The sequence below is a fragment of the Habropoda laboriosa genome, unplaced genomic scaffold (genome assembly GCF_001263275.1).
Source record: "Habropoda laboriosa isolate 0110345459 unplaced genomic scaffold, ASM126327v1 scaffold119, whole genome shotgun sequence".
Lineage (NCBI taxonomy): Eukaryota > Metazoa > Arthropoda > Insecta > Hymenoptera > Apidae > Habropoda > Habropoda laboriosa.
The window spans coordinates 780,665-800,938 of NW_017100225.1; the positions used below are offsets into that span (position 1 = coordinate 780,665).

General features: G+C 49.8%; 1 protein-coding gene across 1 annotated transcript in view; it reads left to right on the top strand.

Moving 5' to 3' along the window:
- LOC108571155 (synaptogenesis protein syg-2-like) overlaps positions 1-20,274 on the top strand; it is a gene marked incomplete at its 3' end in the record, with an annotated part of 80,310 nt that overhangs the window by 10,241 nt on the left and 49,795 nt on the right. The window contains exons 2-3 of the mRNA XM_017933134.1: positions 967-1,099; positions 9,587-9,789. Coding sequence (XP_017788623.1) covers positions 967-1,099; positions 9,587-9,789 — 336 coding nt within the window. The remainder of the gene's footprint in view (positions 1-966; positions 1,100-9,586; positions 9,790-20,274) is intronic.

Sequence of the window (20,274 nt, forward strand, 5' to 3'; positions counted from 1 at the left end):
CCCACTTTGCGTCGAACGGCCAACAACCGATTTGCTTTACGCGCTGCCTACGGTTTATTGTTCCTACCTCAGCTCCCTTTACTCCTTCAGATTCATATACCTGCCCGCGTATTATACGGAAATTAACACAGTACCTCGAGGTTAGCCTACCTACTACACCCCTTCCGTCCGCTTTATTTACGGTCCCGCGAGCCAAAAATATTTTCAGAGGCAAAGAAACGACTATTTCATTAGCGGTTCGCGTTTGCCAAACCAACTACTCGTGTCGTACCTACTTGCTCGCGCCGAATATTTCGCTCACCACTTTCCGCTGTTGGTGTAACGCCACTGAAGGAAGGGGGGGGGGAGAGAGAGATTTAACAACTCGTACGTGTACGCGCAATTTCTAGCCAAGTGTTCAAGTATATTTCATACCGCGAGAAGCATTACGCTCGCCGTCTGAAATACGGTAAAGGCTGAATACGTGAAATCGATCAATTATTTCCACCCTATTAACGCAACCGTCGTCGATACTTTCCACCGTTCCTCGGTAATCGATCACAGGGAATTTCTCTCTCTTTTCCGCCGAAATATCCATAACTCCTTGCCCCGTTATAATTCTTAATCCCAAAAGTGCTCGAGGCTCGCAACAGCTCTCCGCGGCGTGCCAGCCTCGATAAAAGCTTTTTAAACGAGACGTCGATTCACCTTCCGCTTCTCCGATTAAACGAAAAAAAAAGAGGAAGGAACTGACCAGAATTAATTACGAGTTTTCTCTTACGGAACTTCTCCTCACGCGGTTCCTCGCCCTTGTCTTCTCTCCGACGTTCAACTTTATCCCGATGGCCTCCTTTCTCTTCACGATCCTTATCTCTGATTTACCGCGGTTCAGTTTCCCTTCTCTCTTCTCTCCTTTTTCCTTCCTTCGTCTTTTCGTCCAAGATTAAGAAGGGATTATTCGCAATAATTCCAACGATTTCGTTACAGTACCCATGGAATCGATGCAGGGAGTGGCAGGACAGAGAGCAACTTTGCCGTGTAATATACAACCCCGTGAGCCGAACGACGCAGTCTCTATGGTGCTCTGGTTCAAAGAGGACAGCGGCGAACCTCTCTACAGGTAAGCCGTCATTGTTATTTACGAGGATCCCTTTCAAATCCCTGCGCTCCTCTGTGTCCGACGTTTCCAACCATAATACCACTGCCGCTGCACACAATTCGATCGTGGCACGAATATTTTCGCCTAATTACCGAGCCTAATGAAACTCGTTGGAGGTATTATTTCAAGTACGATTCCTGGCGAAGCTTACGGGGGGAGAAAGTCGACGATTACGCGAACCTACGAATTCGTCGCAATTTCGTCTACTCGCGGATTTGCCAGCAATCCGGCACGCGGAAAACCGAAACGAAACTGGGATTTCGTTAAGCCGTGAATTGCCTCTGTGTTCTATTCTTTCTCGCGGTCTGTTCCGTCGACAGTCGATCCGCTCCTCGTCGATATCACTCTTGCGTACAGCCCCATAAAACCGGGATCATAATAGCATACATTTCCACCCGTTTTTTTACAATTTTCCTCGATTAAACTCGCTTCCAGGATCGTTCCTCTAGCCGCGACCGAATTCTGACGGGGAAAAAGGCATCTCCGTTTGTCCGGAGCGATTACGGAGCGCGAGACGAAGTTGCGGTAAAACGACAATTTCGAGTTGAAAACGAACCGGCGCGGCGTTACGGCGGCGAGAGAACTAAACGATCCCAATCTCGGTTGCAGAGGTGAGAACGAGATTGCGTAGGAGCGCGGACAGCTGCGTGATACGCGTCAGTTATCCGGCCTGACGTTATCGCGTCTCGTAAAAAGTCTTATTTCGAAACGAGAAAAATACATAAAGCCGAGAGGGAGAGTGGTTTTTATTCTCCCCGTGAACCGTTCTTACTCGCCGAACGATAAAAACTTTGCGAATGTCTTTCTCTGAAGGTGGCGACGATATCAATATTTAATCTCCGTCGCGGATGACAACGGTGAAGGGAAAAGTCGAAATCAGAATCGAAATTCATAGGAATTGGCACGTTTTACGAGGTTACGCCGTAAGAATTCTGGCAGCGATGCTCTCTGCGTTTACGAGACACGCGCCATCCCTCTCGAGTGAGATTAATTTGCTCAAGTGCGATCGAGTTCTCGATCGTTTTGTTCTCTGGGAGTCTTGGCGAGGGATAGGAAGGATCGATGATACTTCTTTTCAAGACTCGAGGAGGCAATAACGTTGCACGGCACGGCTCGTTTTCTCAAGTGGATAGCACGAGTTTCAAGATGGCTGTCGATCAATCCCCTTATTACCCATGCATTGGTACAGCTGTGTGTACATGCATAAATGGAGTTATACAGGATACGCGAACTGCAATCGGGACTACAAATAGCACCGGCTTGTACTACATACACTTACATCATTCCGGCTCCTCCTTTAATTAATGTGTTCCAGCCAGAGGCTCGTAAAGGAAAATGAACGTCCCTTATTAAATGTAAATTACGGCGGACCGTGTAATTAGAAAGTATTAGAATTATAGCCGGATTATTACCGAGTTACCAAACTAACATTTACTCCGCGTATTTCGAGACAGTTTCGCGCGAACGTTAACGCGGACGACGCGAGTATATTTTACACCCTTGGTCGGACGAAAAGACGAAAAGGCGAAAAGCGTTCCTCGTAGTTGTTGAGAACTTTTTAAGATTTTTACGGCCAGCGAGGAGCAAGTTATTCCAGGCAGCAACCAGTTAACCACCCAGCCCGGCTGACAGGGCGGACAATACCACGCTTATTAAACGCGTGCCAGGATTAAAAAGAAACTACTTGCGCATTCAGGAATGTAATAGTCTGCTTTCGTACCTCCGCCGCGCCGTGGAAAAATACACCGCGACAATCTCGGAGGAGTTAATTGCTTCTCGACCGTTTGAAACACAAGTTGGAAGAGACAAATCCAAAACGTGCTACCAAAGGACTATTTCGTAGCAGAGAGAGAGAGAGAGAGAGAGAGAGATCTCGCCCGAAGATCAAACGTCATAACCAGTGTAATCGCACACTCGCCGTCAGACGCATCGGCTAACGAGAGTGCGCCACTTGGTATTTCCGTTCAACCGTGTAGGATCGTTGACACGAACACGAACGCATGTGCTGTCGCTATTAAACTACCTTCCGCCTCCCTTAACTTTCACGTTCTCTTTTCGTTCAACTTTCTGCTGACCGCGATTACTTCTTCGAAACCGCTACGTCGACGCAACTTTCCTCTCCTAATCGAATCGAATTTTCGAGCAGGCGAGAAACAGCGCAAGTCGGCGGGAATCGGGCGATCAAACGACGTCATTTGGTTCCACTCGAGCGAGGAAATCCAGCGGAATCGACGGTTGCGCCGGCAGTAGCCCGGAACTTAATAATTAAAGGGAGCATCTCGCGCGACTACAACCTCGAGATCGTGTAATCGGTCGTGCACGTATGTACACTATACGTACTGTGCACGCGAGATACCACGAAACGGAGCAAAGATCATCAAACTCACATAGAAACTTTAATTACTTCTCGCGATGAATTGCTGGATTGTGCAGTAAACTTGGGGAATACGGACGCGCACCTGTGAACTCCTTCCGGCTCCGTCCGACGGAACCACCGATCCCGCTGACGTCAGATGCTACTCCGGCAAGTATCGCGTTCAACCGAAGCCGAGAGGAACCTCCAGCTCAGCAATTGTTTCACGCTCGACCATCCTTTCGACTATCTATCTCGTTACCTTCGCCTTCATTTTCCACGGCGCGACGTAGGAGGGGTCCCGTTCGAAGGAAAAATTAGGGGCGAGAATGGAAAAGTTTGGTACAGTCTACGGACGATGCTCGATCGAGAAGTCAACTGACCCGTTTTCGAGCTGGCATTGTGGTCGACTTACGTGTATCGTGGCAGGTCGGATGCGCGTTTCACCGGCTCGAATTAACGCGCCATTGTCCATGCGCGCCGTCTCGGACCTCTCGTACGCGCGGAACGCTGCGGTGCAACCGGCAAACCGTACCATCCGTTATTACGGCCTATTGTTACCAACTAACTGTCCGTTTCGCGATTATCTCTTATCGTCCCGTTTAGCTCGACGCTTTTTTTCACTTCCGACCCGCGCGAACAATCGCCAGTCGTTGTTTCACGCCAAACGACACCTTAAATCGGAAAAACGGAACACCGTCCTCTCCCGTCCTCGGCCTATCGAATATCGATCGCAATCCACCACCGCCAGGTCCATCGAATAGGTATTTCGAGACGCGTGAAACCGCTCCCCCGGATCGTCTGACAGTATTCCGTATCCGTACGACGTCCACTGACAGACACATGGATCGAGTAATCACCGCGGTCCGACTGGCAACGAGATTAATCGGTGAAATTGCCAACAGTTTCCATTTCCCCCACGATCCTCCTTTCAATCGGCAAACTAACCCTTTTAATGGTAACCCTTTAAAACAAAGGTGGTGCGTGGACCGTGCAACGTTTCGACCAAAGACATTCGACTAAATGCGACCGTACAGAGGGAGCTCTGTGTGTACAGGTGCATACAACTAAAGGGTTATCGGTGGTACCCGAGCACAATTGATCGGCCGGTTCTATCCAAGCGGTGGAGATTTAACGATAACTCGAACGGACGTTGCTGCACCGAAACCGCCACTGATGATCTGCCGTAGCTATTGATAGATAAATGGCAACCGATCACATTTACATTTGCGAGAGCGATATCGGTGACGCTTTTATCTCGCGTACGCGTGTACGTCCACCTATTTAGATTTCTTGCGCTCGATAAACGACGTCGATGCATTCGCGTTCGCGTTCCCGACCTCTCCACCTACGCATAATAAACTATTTAACGGGAATTCCACTTTTCCCGATAAATATTCCAGACGATTCGACGGAGGTGCGAAAAACTTTTTCCTTTCCACCCATAGCGTATGGTCTCGTACATCTCTATCAACCGTATCTCAATTTACCGTGAAGTAATGTTACCCACCTACCAGAGACCATACATGGAAATATCTGGCACGAATTCAAACGCTTTTTATCGCTGCCGGGAATAAGGAAAAAACACGGTTGAGCCGCGCGAATCATGAACGCGAGAGCATACACTTGCAGCCGCAATAGAGCATCAAATATCGAGGCTATTCGTTTTCCCTGACCGTAAACCTGCAGTTTTTATTTATTTTTCGGTTTTACGCTACCTCTCCGTTTCCATCCAATCAAAACCCCGTGCACGCGTTTGCGCTCTTCGGGTGCCCACTTTACCTCCATCCCCTCGATGCTCGGTCTTTCTGTACGCCTTGTCATTTTACTGCCTCTGTCTAATGTGATTTCCCTTCGGACGTCCTCATTTGTCCTGGATAACGTTTCCCACGGTCACTTGGAACAATCGACCTTTCAAAGAGAAACTGACCCTCTCTCTCTCTCTCTCTTCGTCGTCGGCTTTCCGTTCGCCGCGTAAAATATTACCGCAAAGTGTACGTGCATATGTACGTGTAGAGCAGGAGCGATGTAATTTGGATCTCCGGCGAGAGGAAAATCATCTCGCGTAAAATTAATTAACCGCTTTCACGCGGTCGATAAGCGAGGCGGCGCGCCGGTGCGGAGCGATCGAGCAAAAGAAAAAAGTTTGTTCGGCAAGGTGGATCTTTGCCCGTGGCACACCCGTTATTCCTTTTTCGCCCAGTTAATTAATTAGCGTATGACGGGACTTCCTTTCCATCCTTCGCCTAGCCCCCGTGCCCGTCTATCTTCCTCGTTCACGCTCCGTCCCCTTGTGTTTCGTCGAGCAGAAACTCGTCTCTCGGTAACTCATTAATTTGACGCTACTTTGCAGCGAGAGATTCATTCGAGGTCTCGCGCCTTTCCGAGATTTCGCCGGGAAACCGATATATTCCGCGTCTCGAGAATCACACCGCCACCTTTTCCATCAACTACCCCCGCGCTCCTTAGAATCCTTCTCCCTATGAATTTTCACGCGACGATACATCCGAGTGTTACGCAAACCTTGGTGAATACGCGAGATCGAACAATTCCGCTGCAAACGGTGAAAGAGCGTTAAAGGCAGAACGCGTCTCGATACCGTTTCAATTCTAGCAGAAGCGATCGCGTACGAGGTAGCAAGCCATCGACAGCAATTGCTATTCGTCGGGTTTGTTGAAAGGGAATAGATAGGGAACGAGACGAAAAAACGAACAAAAGCCGCGTCGGCGACGTGAACAGCCGAGCCTTTTATCTGCTTACGCTTTATTTGCATTCGCGCAAACACGGGAGGAACATGGCCGGACGTCAACTCGCTCTCTCGCTCTCTCGCTCTTCCTCCTTCACGCGAGCACACGCACACTTGTATGCACATATCTTCGTTCGATGAACGTAAAAATGTCGCTTCGCAGGATGTTCCTTTTGTTTTCGCCATCCATTTATGCATGAAGCCGTCCCCTGCTTAATCCGTCCCTTTCAAACGGACGTTCCAACTCGTGACGCGAAGGACGAGCTTCGACGACTACGCCGCCCTTCGCGGGTGCTGTCGATTATATCGGAGATAGGAACGTGCTCGTCCTCTCCGTCCTTCTACCAATCTCGATCTCCCGATTTTTCACCAAATTCAGCGTGAAACGCGCTGATTTTCCTCCCGCCTTGTACACGCAATAGGGGCGAAACGAACCGCGAAACCCCGTCGAAATATCACGTTCTCCGCCCCCTTTTGCCAGCTCGACGAGCGGAAATATAAGGAATTTCCGAGGGACCATCTTTCTTCCCCGCTAGATATCCTCCGAGACGCGTAACGAACCTGGGAACAGTCCTTTTCGATGTTTCCGCGTGAAAGGGGACAATGCGCGTCATACATCTACCCCTCCTGTCTTCCACTTTAATACATACAATAATTCTCCCCGACGTACTTGCATTCCTCCATGTCGTAAATACACCCACCAATTTTGTCTGGCAGTAGCAATCTCGGTCGGAACTCCCTGTAATACGTTCCAGCTCTTCTCCCTCCGGCTTTCGATCGCGTTCTCTTTGAGAAAACCCAACTTCCCGGAAATCGAATGCTTCTCTTCGAAAACGTTTCGCCACCGGACAATAAGTATCTTTACGTCGCGTCTATCCGATGTTTCGCTCGTTTATACCAAAGTTGGTTGAACAGAGAGTATGAAAATGACCGTATTGAAATGGGAAGAGCTTACAGGTTGGAAAAACACTCGATACAGAACGATCATCCGTCTTCCGGGATTGCCGCGGAACGAGTGCATTGTGGACTTGACCAATCACCACCTTTTCCGACCACTTTGTCATCCTCCTTCCACCGGATCCCGCTCTTTTGTTCGCGTTCTTCCATTCCGTAAAGCGCTCCTCTCGACGCCGAGTGCCAGGTAGCTAGGATCGAGCCGGCGATCGTGTAAATCACAATTTACTCAAACTATTATTTCTTCCGTTCGTTCGATTAATTTCATCCGGTGCCCGGTTGAAAAGCCGGATTAACAGCATCGAAGAAAATTTGGACTGGCAGGGAGGAAAGAAGGACGATACATACATACATCGGAGGGCGGAGCATGGGAGGTGGTTCCGGATACCGTCGACGATCGTGTAATCGGATATTATATTCACTGATCGGATTGATATCCCTGTCCTATTATGCCGCGGCATGAATTCCATTTTGAAGAATGCCAGGGCGCGATTTCACGGTGATATTTGAACAGAGGCCGGAGTAGGGTGGATAACGTGGTGACGGGTGAGTGGGCGTGGTCCAGGGATCGTAGCAGAGTGGCAGCTAGAAACCAACGATTTCGAGCCATCGATAGGGACGACGGATACGGAAACCGACGTCGAATCGGTAACCAGTCCATCACCGTCGCACCCGCGGGCTTGCCAATTTCCATGCGTTCATCGCTGGAAATGTTCTCCTCTTCGCCCCCACTGTCGAAGAAATTAAAGCGATACACGGCGGGCGAAGACAATCGAGGAATTGCGGGGAAAGAGGTATTTCGCGGTGAATCACTGGTGATCGCGCTTAATCCCAACTGTTATTCGAAATTCATTAGGGCCGCGGTTAAAGCTGCTCGCTTAAATTCATAGGAGGAACTTTGGCCACGTTTACGGCTTTCGCCTAATCCCAATTAAAAATCATTTTATCACCGCGTTACCGAGGAACGTCCGCATCGAGGCGCCACGGCGAACGAAAGGTAACTCGGGCAAATTATATTTTCCGGTGGAGCGGAAACGGAAGAAAAGAAGGAGGGGTCGGGACGAAGGAAAAGATAGAAATGTGCTGCCGCAGTGGCGACGCCGTCTGCAATTACAATGCCTTAATTTTATGCGCCAAGTTAAGCTCCTATTAAGAGTCCCGAGAGTGGTTAAGTCCCCTTCGCGGTCCTGTCCCCCGCCGGGTTTCTGGCTTCTCCGCCGAACACTCGTTTTACCGACACTGGCGTATTCATGGGAAACGTTCTTTTACCCTGCGAATCTACCAAGATCTTCCGACGAGTCGTGGCAATTATTTTAATTTGTTTAGAGACCATTCTCTCCTACCTCCGCCCCTTCTGTCTCCTTCCCCTTCTTCGGACGTTCCCGGTTATTTCAACGACCTCTCCGGGACAAGTCCCCGGGATGGATTAGAAGATTAACGTTGCGATTTTGGGAAACGGTCCGTTACCTTCTACCCACTCTCCGGCATTAATCGAGGACAGATGTCATCGTCGGTGGCGTGAAAAACGGCACGGTGATTAAGAGCTTTTTGCACCATCTCTCGATGCCTCTTTAATTTCTCGTTAATCGTCCGAGACGAAAGGTAAACGAGCGAATCGAAAGAGAGAGAGAGAGAGGGGGGGAAGAGGTATCTTGGCGAGGATCGGAGCTGGTGCCCCTCGGGGAAACTCTCTCTCTCTGTCTCTCGAGTCATCGCGGGCTCGTTAAAAACCAATCCAATTTGTCTTATGGCCACGGACAAAGTGCGCCGAATGAGACTGCCCGGACGTCGAAACTTCACCTCGCCGCTCTCGTTCATCTACCGTGTGACGTCTTATCGCTGAAACTCGCTCCAACTTCGCCGCTCGATTAGACTTACGTACATATACACGTATACGTGTACCAACTGGTTCGCTCTACCAGATAATTGACGACGCGACGCGAAAACTTTGCCGACTGTCCGTAGCCGGTTCGACGACGGAAAGTAAAACGCAGCGTCGACGATCCTTTCAGCGCTACAAACCGGACGAGTGAAATGTCGTTAGAGCATAAGTCGCGGAGGAAACTGCCTCTGATATACCCTCTAACGCCGTCGCGGATAGCTCGATCTTCGAGATAAAAGGTTATTCAGCTCTCTCGGCCGGGTGCACTTCGCTCGGTCTGTATTGAGTTTCAGGCTTGGAGAGCTGGCAAACTCTCTCTCTCTCTCTCTCTCCTTCGACTATGACGAATTGCGAAAGTTGAGTGAAAAATTGGCCTGGAGTAGATAAGGGTGGCACTGTATACGACGCGGCAGAGCGCGGCGAACTTCCTGTCCCAGGCCTTTCCCCCGTTTCCCATATTTATGCCACGCGCGAAATTAATCTTCGTTCGAACCTTCTCTCCGTGTATTTCAGCTACGACGCGAGGAATCGGCAAAGCAAGGCGAAACTATGGAGCGCCCCGCATTTTTGGGGCGACAGGGCGTCCTTCAGAGCGAGCCCACCTGCTCAGCTGACGATCAGAGACCTGCGGGAGAGCGACGAGGGAGTTTACAGATGCAGAGTCGACTTTCGCAACTCGCCGACCAGGAACCTCAAGGTCAACTTCACCGTCATCGGTAAGTCTCGATTGAAATTGGAAAAAAAACACAAGGCGGCTAGCTTCTCTTCTTGGAGCAAGTTTCCCAGGGAAACTACTTCGGAACTGATCAAACTTGCTGGAAAGTGCGATACTTGGACGGATCGCGAGGAATGGGGCAAACGAAATAGCAGGGAAAATCGCCAGGACGCGACGATTGGTGGTTAGTTTGAAACAGGATCGAGAGGCAACCGATCTTTCGGACGTTGCGTTGAAAGGGAGCATCCGCGATCGATTGTAACCGGAGAGCGGTGATTTGCGGTCGATTAGTCCTCCTGCCGATCTTTACCCTTCTCTCGAAACCGGTCGGTCCAATTGCCTGTTCCGTCGCCACTCGAATAATTACCGGCAAACTTTATTCGTCGATCAAGGTTAATCAACCTCCGACTAACTTCGATACCGCTGCACGGCCTCCGTTCCGACCGAACAACCGGAGATCGATACCGCAGAAACTTTTTCAAGAATAGGCAGTCCAACGTTTCCAATCGTGCTGCTGCACCTTATTTTCTCTGGAAGAAATTCGCTGGAAGGCGGAAAGGAAAGGAGTGGCGCTCTTAGGCCCTCTCCTTCGAGTTTCAGTTAAGGTCTGGAGGTAAAGTCCCAAGACAGGCCCAGAGGACGTCGCTTCTTGTCTCTTAATAGGATCGACTCGAGGAGAGAACGCGCTTCGTACTCGCCACGGGACGGAAGCCTCGAGTCCTTTTAGGAAACTCCTTTAACTCAATTTACTCATCGATCGGCTATTAAACTGAGTTAAAGCGGCGACTGCCGATTCCGCTTCGAGGAGTGCCCACGGAAACTTTAAGACGTTCCTAAAATCTGGCGAAAAGTGAAACGCGAACAAAGGAACCACCTCCTGTCCTCGCTACGGTCGCGGTAGATAATGAGACCGTGTTCCTACGATTCTTCGCAAACTTCCTTCGGGAAACTTTCTTCCGCGCCAGCGAACGCAACGGGAAACGGGCAGTCGCGGTTAATTCCGCGTCACTTTCTATCTCTGGCCAAACTGGGCAAAATAAACGAGGAAAGTGAGAATCTTCAAAGTTTCAAGGGTGTTCCGCGTTGCGAGGAAGCGCTTTTTCTTCGAGGACGGAGGCGCGGAAAGAAGAAAACGCGCAAGCCAAAGGAAGATTGAAAAGAATCATCGGAGCAAGTTTCCAAGTTACCCCGATGTAGGATCGGGAGGAAGTAATCGAGTAGACGGTACATCTTGCAGCCGAGAGGCAATCGACGTTGGAACACCGCGGCATGGTGCGGCGGTGGCTCGTTTTACGCCTCGACGCACAGGCGACCGTCAGACGAGATAGGTGTTCCGAGTTAATCCCAAACTACGCTGGGAACGGAACGTCGATGGTAGAAGGAACGCGAAAGGAACAATGGAAACGCGAACCAAGCGGATCAACTTCCTTTCCAGCTCAATCCAAACCAAACAACCTCTTCCCCTCCTAATACGTAGTAACGCTGGCAATAATTGCTTCCTCGTGATACGCAAATCGAATAATACCTTCTTTGTTCTTCCCTTCTTCTTTACAGTCAACTACAACTATAAACCTTTCTTCCTCTCCCTCCTTTTATTCCGGCGCGTATTGTAACTAGTAATCGCGATCCCCTCGGGTTCTTCGAAGAAGCACCGCCACTCCGAGGTTCGAATACCGAGGTCGAGTTCGGCTCGAAACTTGGAAGCGAAAGCTGCCGAAGCGTCGAGTCGGTGTACGTTAATCCGATCAGGATTTAGTTTAGATTTTGACAGGAAACTGCCCATCCCGGCCGTCTAATCGCCGATTACGGAGAAATTAATTCTGCCTTATCCTACTTTCCGCTCGGGCCACTCTACCAGATACATGTCGTAATCTTCCGTATGCCTATTTGCCGATTTATCCACTTACTCTTGGCTATTCTCTTCGTTCAAGCAGGAAACTTTTCGCATCGTTGCCAGCCCTATACTTAACCGCGTGGTTATGCTCTACTGAAAATACGTTTAGCTAAATTATCAGCTCTTCACCCTGGATAATACTCGTAACAGACGAAATGACGAAAAATGGAAACGTCGTCACCGCCTGATAGAGAGATTCGTCAGCCCTAACATCTCTACCCGGGATAGGCTGCATGGAGCGCGAGCTGGCACTAAAGCCTCCGATAGCTCACGAACACGCTAATTGTCTCTAAATGCGTCTAATCGAAATCGGTGGAACGACGAGCCATCAGGAAACGCGTTATGCTTTGAAATACGCATACATAGACGGAACATTCACGCTTAAGCCTCTTACCGATCACCACCCCCGTTAGGCCCCATTGGACGGACACCGATACGTTAAAGGAAAGTAAGGTGGATTCTTTAGGAAAGAGATACGGTGTCCCCAGCGTCGCCAGGGAGATCCTCGTTACCCAACTCGAGCTTTCCTCCTTCTTTTGTGCCTAGCTGAATGACGTCTAATACCTCAGAGTCGATACTCGACGTCGAGTATCTCCGTTTAAGCTTCTTATCTGCAATTACTTGGAAAGATCGGAAACAGTGGAGAAGGAAAGGACTCGCTCCGATGAAATAAGCCGGGCATCAAACATTATAGTTACCCCGAAATCTGCCGGCTTTCAACAGGAGGAAACGAAGCGTTTTCAGAAACACGAGAACACCGGAGTTTCCCGGTGAAAGTTAGGGGGTAATGCACCGAGCATGGGAACCGTCTCGAAATTTCCGTACTTCCTGTCTCAACCTGGCTGACCGACATTTCTTCTCTCATCCACGAATACCTTCCTCGTCCCTGACACACACACACACACACACACACACACACACACACACACACACACACACACACACACACACACACACACACACACACACACACACACACACACACACACACACACACACACACACACACACACACACACACACACACACACACACACACACACACACACACACACACACACTTCTCCTCTCCTAGCACCGTCTATTTTGGAAAATTGAAAGGGCCTGTGTAGCTCGACGTGGAAATTGAATCGGTGCTCGCTCGGTAAGATCTTGTCTGTCTTATAACCGGAAAATACTTCGAAAACGCTCGCAGCGAGAAATGGAGAAAAGAACGAGATCCGGAATTTACGGTGGATTGGCAACACCATCCTTGTGGCCTGAGAACCGTACGCCACGAGCCGAATGCTTTTTTTCCCGGTAACCTACCGGAATAATTTATCGCCCGGGGAATAATATATCGTCCACGTAACTTACCACTCTCTACCCCGGGAAATAGTTTCCGGAGCGAGGAATGGAAACGCAGCAGCGCAAAATTTACCCTCGGTGGGATTGCAGGAAAAAGCAACCGAAACGGGATTACTTCCGTGGACACGCGGTTAACCGGTGTTCTAGAAGAAGTCATGAATCGAACGAAACGAGCATCAATAATGTATGGACCAATCGAACTCCGTGGAAAGTTGGACGAGTACTCGAACGTTTCGAGAGGGTTTTCTCTCGCTGGAAACTTTCACGGAGGTAGGAGAAAGAACCGGTAATTACGGAACTCTGAATAGCTATTCCTGCTTCACGTGATATTATTTACCGCGACGCGTGGCGACACGAGGGTGATTCTCTCTGAAAATTTTGTCTTTGTCTCGCATCTTTGAATTCTCGCGTGAAAGGAAAAGAGAAGGCGGAAAAAGAGGCGATAGTGTTCGGTCTTGCAGCTATTTGAAGGGAGTACAAAGAAAAAAATACGAGCAGCGTATCCGGGCTTCGAAATCGTGTCGTGGAATTGAACATACGTCCCTTGTTCCATTGGTCTTTTTGTTCGAGCGCTTTCTGCCAGTCTTTTTCCCGTTGGTTTTTCAGCAAAAGTTCAGCGATGGCCGGAGGCTAGCTACGAAAACACGACGGTGCTCATTAGCCGGAAGGACGTCTGCGGGAATTTTAAAGCATCCTGTTTTCCAAGGAAACTCGAGGATCGATCGTTTCGTCGAGTCGACCGAGCCACAGGCTGTTTCGAGAGAACGCGCGGCTACCCAACTTCCCTTCCTTCTCCTCCTATTCGCCGCATTTTTTCGGACAATACGACAAGTAGGAAGAAAGGGGAAGATCACGCGGAAAGGGGAAGTACCGCGTTCTCATTCCGACGATACAACAATTCTGCGACCGTTTCGATCGACGCGAGGACAGAGCTCGAACGAGAGAAATTTGCCATATTTTTCTGCTTCGAGAGGCTCGTTCGTCTTTGCCGACGTTCCCGGCAATTCCTTCACAGCCGTTCCCTCTCCTCCTTATATCTTATGCAACGTGCTAGATGAAAAGAATTCACCTTCCGTGAATACCGCGCTAGCGCCGGCGATTTTCGGCGGAACGTTTGCCACGGTGAAACAGATAAGAATTATTTCTATGCGAAAGAGGAGAGCTCCTTTCATCCTCCCTGTATCGAACATCCTTCTTCCGACGATCGTGCAGCCGTTCGACCGCGGGAAGAATGTAAATTTGCCGGTGTAATTTATAATTTTCAATTTCACGGCTCCGCGGCGCAGCTTCGAACCCGTTTCTCGGCATCCAGGCGAAAAATTGGAAATGAGATATAGCCTGTTTTCGGTGGGCGAGGATTGTGCTCGGAGGGACACTGTTGATTACACTCCGGAAAAAGATCTGGACTTTGCGTGACTGTAGGAAGAGGAGAGCTCGAGAGGTTGCAAGTTATTCGAGTCACGCGTAGGATTCACCGTCATTCCCGATATTCTTGCTAAGGCGTATCCTGTCCGCTGGTGGCTCTCGAACGTGTTCCGATCGAAGGTCCTCCAAGTTCCCTCCTCTAACGTGCCGGCGTCTCGCATTCCGGTTTCCCTCAAAGACGTTTCGACCCTCTTCGAGCCCTCTAACTCGAGATTGCGTAATCAACGCGCGTGCTCCTTCTCCAAATTGTATCTAGATCGTTCCTTCCGGACAGGGAAACACGCGACCAATTCGACCGAGTATACTTGTTACGGATGTGGTTTCCTAACAAATCCCGGTAAAACGGACCAAACGGCAGATTTTTCTCGTTCGTCGACGAAGGAGAGCTCGTACCGCGTACCGAACGGAACAAGGAACAAAACTCGGCAACGCAACGCGACGCAACGCCAGAGCCTAATTAACGCACGCGTTAATTGTACAACCTCTTGATGCTTGTTGCCGGTGGTTGGCTTTTTCACCGTCACAGCCGCAGTAATTAATGCCGCACTTATCGCGCCGAGGAAACGCCGTCGCCGTCACTCGACATACGTATACTTTCCCATGGCCGTGAAATAATTGATTAATCCCTAACGACGCCGGCGGCTCGAGCCTGTTACAGGAAACTCGGCCGTATTACCCTAAAGCACAGTCGCCAAAGTTCCTCCTTCCTGATCTTTCGTTTCTCCTAAATCCCCCGATCGGAATGAACTTGGGCAAAGTCCTCCCATAGAAGGCTCTCGCGGAATTTGGATCACGGTACAACTGGGCTAAAGGCGAGAGGGAAGCTTTCGTAGGAAAGTTCCGGCGGGAAGAGATGAAAGTGTGGGTTAAGTCGCGGGATTCTTACGACTCGTCCCCGTTCGTTGCGGCCGATTCTTTTCGTCCACGAGACGCCGCCTGACCACGTCACACAAAACCGTCCTATACATTTTTCTACCTTTCCCTTTAATCCGTAGGTCAAATTTGACGTTCAATCGGGTCCTTCACGGTTCGAGAGCAGAAGGGAGAAGGTCGGCCCCTTTTCACGAGCGAACTTGCTCGCGATTAAAACGGCGGCGATTTAAGAGAGTGAAAGCAATTAGGAAAAAAATAGGCGGCCACCACCGAGCCGTTTCCTTTCATCGAAGACACACGCACGCGAGAACGGCAATACAGGAGGTGGAAGGGAATTTTCGCGATGCAAAAGCCACGCGAGGTTACCGTGAAAGAGTTCGCGATTGAGAGGTAGCTGACGAAAAAAGCACCGCCGCCGCCGCGCTGCCGTCACAAAGGGTTTCGAGGGAGAAAGGAGAGAAGTAAACGCGAAAGGACAGGGGAAAATACGTACTTATGAGTTCTCGTGTTCTACATACGAATGGTAATTGCTCAGCGTCTCGTTATAGCTGTTCTTTCTCGTCGAAAAGGTAGACACGTCGTACTCGTTGGAATACGCGATCCTAGAATGAAAATGCTCACCACCGGGAAAGAACGAGGCAGAGAGTAGAGTATCGTAACCGATAATAACGCCCTGTCTCGCTATCGCTTTATCGCGACCTCTTCATCTCCTCCCTCTCCCTTTCTTTCTCGTTAACCGTTCGAGATTACAGAAGGGAGGAAAGAGAGCGAGTCGTAGTCGATCTTACGACAGATACCAAATATCTTATTATATACATACGTCCACGGAGACTCGAATGTTCGTCGTATAGGAACACCTTGGCACTTTTTATCACATCGCGTTCCTCGTCGTCTTCTTGTTCCTCTCGTTTCACGGAAGATGAACCGTTTATCTTCTCCAAGCATGCCTACTCGTCCCATTTTCAATTTTCCCTCGCGTTCTTCCCGAAAGCGTTACGCCAACCAAGATTATATCGCGAGAGTCTCTTAAAATTTTTCCCTCGCGACGCGACGCGACGCGAGCCTGAATCACTTGGCCTTCTTTCTACGTAACAGCGGCCTGCGTCTTCTTCTTCTGCGAGCCGAAAAGAATAACGCGGACGAAATCGAAATACGTTACGAGACAAAGATGTTTGAAGTTGAGCGACGGTATTGGAACGGCAACTCGATTTTAGAAACGTGTCGTCAGGTCGTTTCTCCCCGGGGGATATCCAGGATATTTTCCTACCATCTGAATACGATCTCGAACAGTTCCGGAGCAAACCAGCTGCAACTCTCTGTCGAGAGTTTTACCAGATTCCACGCTTTGTCGATCCTTTTGGTTAGCAAGTTTTCCAGAAAGTTGGCCTGCGTGTTTGCGCGTGTATCACAGGGGGGAACACACCTTTCAAAGAGGTGATGCAGTCGAGTCGATTTCACTGGCGTATTGTCGCCTCGCGAGACTTTCCACATTTCTCCACTATCGACAACTTGGCGAACCGTATACGTACATATGTATCCACTCTGTCCAATCGGAATTTACGCACAGTTTTTACCCTTCCAACTGTTCCCGAAGGGAAACGCAAAAATTTGCCCACGGGCAATTTCCGCGAGAGGACGGGGATGAACCGTGTCCGTGAATCTACACGCGTCCGATGAAGAATGGGGAATTTTACGAGCTCGTAACTCAACGCCGCCGCGTCTGCCCCTCTTTTGCCCTTCCTTTTGACATTGTTTCCGCCTCCTTTCGCGACGCCCTCGTTAATTTCCCGCGCCTCGCGAGAACCTGCGAGCTCTCGAGATCAATCGTTATCGCGTTCGTCTTGATAGGTTGGACTAGAAACTCGGAGAATTAAACGAAACGTTGCCCTTTAGAATCGTTCCTCCCAGGATTACGCAAATATTTTCCTTCTGCCTCATTGGTTTTTCTCCCCCTACCGCGCGATCTCACCCAGCCGCGACGTTCCCATTTGTTTTCGTACATCGAACTCCAGTCTATATGTATACCGTGCTCCTTCTTTTTATGCGCGCGCGTTGCTTTCGTTCGACCCGAAAGAATACCAGCGACGTTAACGAGAGAAAATCCTTTGGCCCGTATCGCGGAGAAAAACCTAAACGGTTTTATATCCTTCCAAGATCGCCGTTCCAACCTCGTAAAATCATTTCTCAGGTTCGAGGCTTGTCACGTTTCGAAGATAAAACTCGTCCTTTTTCCTCGGACCTTCTCAAAGGGCTTCGTTAGTAGGAGGTCGGCGTAAAACATTTTCGAGATACCGACCGCGTATACAGACGATTCCAAGGGGCGATAAAATTGATCGGCCTACGTCGGAAACGATCTCGAGATTTACCGCGAGGAGCGATTCGGCTGCGAGTCGTGCACGCTGAATCGAGAACGAGCTCTCGACACCACGGAGAATTCGCGTTATAGCCAGCTATAGTAAATTCAGGACACTCTCGGAGGTGTCTTATTTTCCGACGATCGAATCGTCGTCGATGTCGCGCTCCTAGCTACCCAACTTTCCAAACTCTTTCCACCCGCGCTGTGCAACCGTAAAAATGCGCCGACGATGGTATCCAAGTTGAAAATTTCGGACATTCGCTCGTGTGTCCCCCCCGTGGTACTAGGGCGCAAGTAAGAAAGTAGGACGATGGCCGCTAAATAACTTTACGGCCCGGAGGAGAAGGAGATTTCCAGAGGAAAAATCGAATCTCGGTGACGTTCGAGAACAATAGAGAAAGCTCGTTCGGGGAATATGAGAAATTCAATTGACGCGACCAACGACGCAACCAACTTTTACTACCTTGTAAACTCTTGTCGCTGATATTTCCGCGGAAAGGAGAACGGACGCCCCGTGTTCGTCCGCGTTAATCGTCGCAGTGCGATAAATCTCCGGATGATCCGTAAAGTAAACCGACAATTTAACGGACGCACTATGTCCACTTTCTCTCCCCCAACTCCTGCGGCGCTCTACATACGTCAGGTATAACGGTAGGTCGTAGAGAGAAGGAAAATGCGGGGCTATTATCGAAGGACCGTGGCACATTTGGAACGTTGCAAGGTAGACGCATTTTCTGCGAACGAGAAAAGCGCCGTACCTCCGCTCGATATCACTTTTGTTTTTGCATCTGTGTCGAGGAGGCTCTTCTGGCTGTGGAAAAGAAGGGAGGAAAAAGTAGTAGGCGCGTCTTCTGGGATCGAGAATTCAAAGCGGTCGGATAATCCGTTCCCTGTTCTCCGTTTTTCCCCCCGCCCGCCCTTTCATCCTCCTCCTTTTTGTCTCGTTTCGTAGACGCCGGTGCTCACGGTTCGCTACGAAATTTTTTCCCAAGAATTCACAAAGAAGGTCGAAAGGAAAGGCTGCGCCGCGGTAACTTCCGAGATCTGCCAGAAACGCCGAGAGAGAAAGAGAGAGGCGGTATCTCGCTGCTTCGTCGAATCTACGATCGGCTTCCGGCCGCGCATCCCGGCTTGAATTTTTAACGGCTCTCAACGACCGAGTGGTTAGGTTGCCTCCCCGAGAGAGCCCCGAGGATTTATTATCATCCGGCAAAATGTCCGAATAATTTGCGCGAATAGTCACGCGTGTGGGAGAGGGAGAGAGAGATATCGTGGCAAGAACCCGGAAATTACCTCGGACAGGCTATATCCGGTTGCAAGGACAAGGCTAGCCATTACCCACGGGAAGAAAGGTAGGGTGGTAGCAGCGTCGAATGTAACCAGTCCTCTCCGTTCTCGATACGAGCACCGAGGATTGCTTGTCAAACGCAAACGTTCGGCGTTGCGGCAGAGAAAATGGACGATGAAAAGGCGGAGGGAAACAAAAGGTACGCGAGAGGAGGAGGAAGAAAGGAAAGAGCTGGAGTGCAGGAAAAACGATCAACTCGCTCGGTCTTCCCACGGTCACGTTTATCCGGAGTCCGCAGCGTTCGTAAAACATCCAATTTCCGTAGAAGGTGCAAACCATAAAACACTGTGGTGTTTCTATTCCGAGTCGCGCTTCTCTCCTTCGACGAGTTTTATCGTTGGTGTTCAAAAATGAAGGCGTTCCCACCAAATCGATCTTTCCACCCCGTGTAGATCTACACTTGTTCTCCACGGCAGAGATAGAGTAACGCTCGCAAATTTATCTCCAAGACTACGATTCCCACCTTCTCCAACCAGTTTCAGCCTCGCGGAGTTAATTGTTTTTGCGAGAATTACCCGGATATTTCCATCGATCCTTCCTCTCGCGCTCGACGATTATGACATAATACAGCAGACATTCCGCGTGTCGGCGGGAAAACAAAGGACACGGCCGAGGATGGGTGTGCGTACGTGGATCTACACGGAAAGAAGTATAAGTTGCAGGATAAAAAGACGGGCGGAGACAGCCGCGTTAAATAATTGTACGAGTTGTTTGTCGGTGTGCCCTGCCCGGAAAATGATGAATTCTACGACGGAAGGATCGTTCCCCTCGCTCGGTATAAATTATTCCATCGGCGCGACATCGACGTCGACGTCGGGACGACCCCCTGTGACACGCCCGAAAGGAATGTACGGACGGAATACGATTCGAGGGAAAAACTCCGGAAGGGGTGATTCCTCGCGGCGCGGCGGCTGGTCTTCTCTCTTTCTCTCTCCCTCTTCCGTCCGTGCGCTGAATCGCTTACCTTCGCTGAAATCTCGACCCGCGCTTGTAAATAAGCTCGACAGACTTCTTTAATTAAAACGTGGACTTTAATTGTCGCTTCATACACCGTAATAGCTCGAGCACCGTATAAAAACCAAAGATTTACGGGCCAGTGGACGCGTAGATTGCCAGGAATTTATAGTGCTACCCCATACCCAGCTGGAAGATGAAGAGCACGCCATGAGTGGCTACTTCCGGAAATAAACGGATACTCTGTTCCTTTAACCGAAGTAAGCTGCAGCAAAATATCGAGGTATTT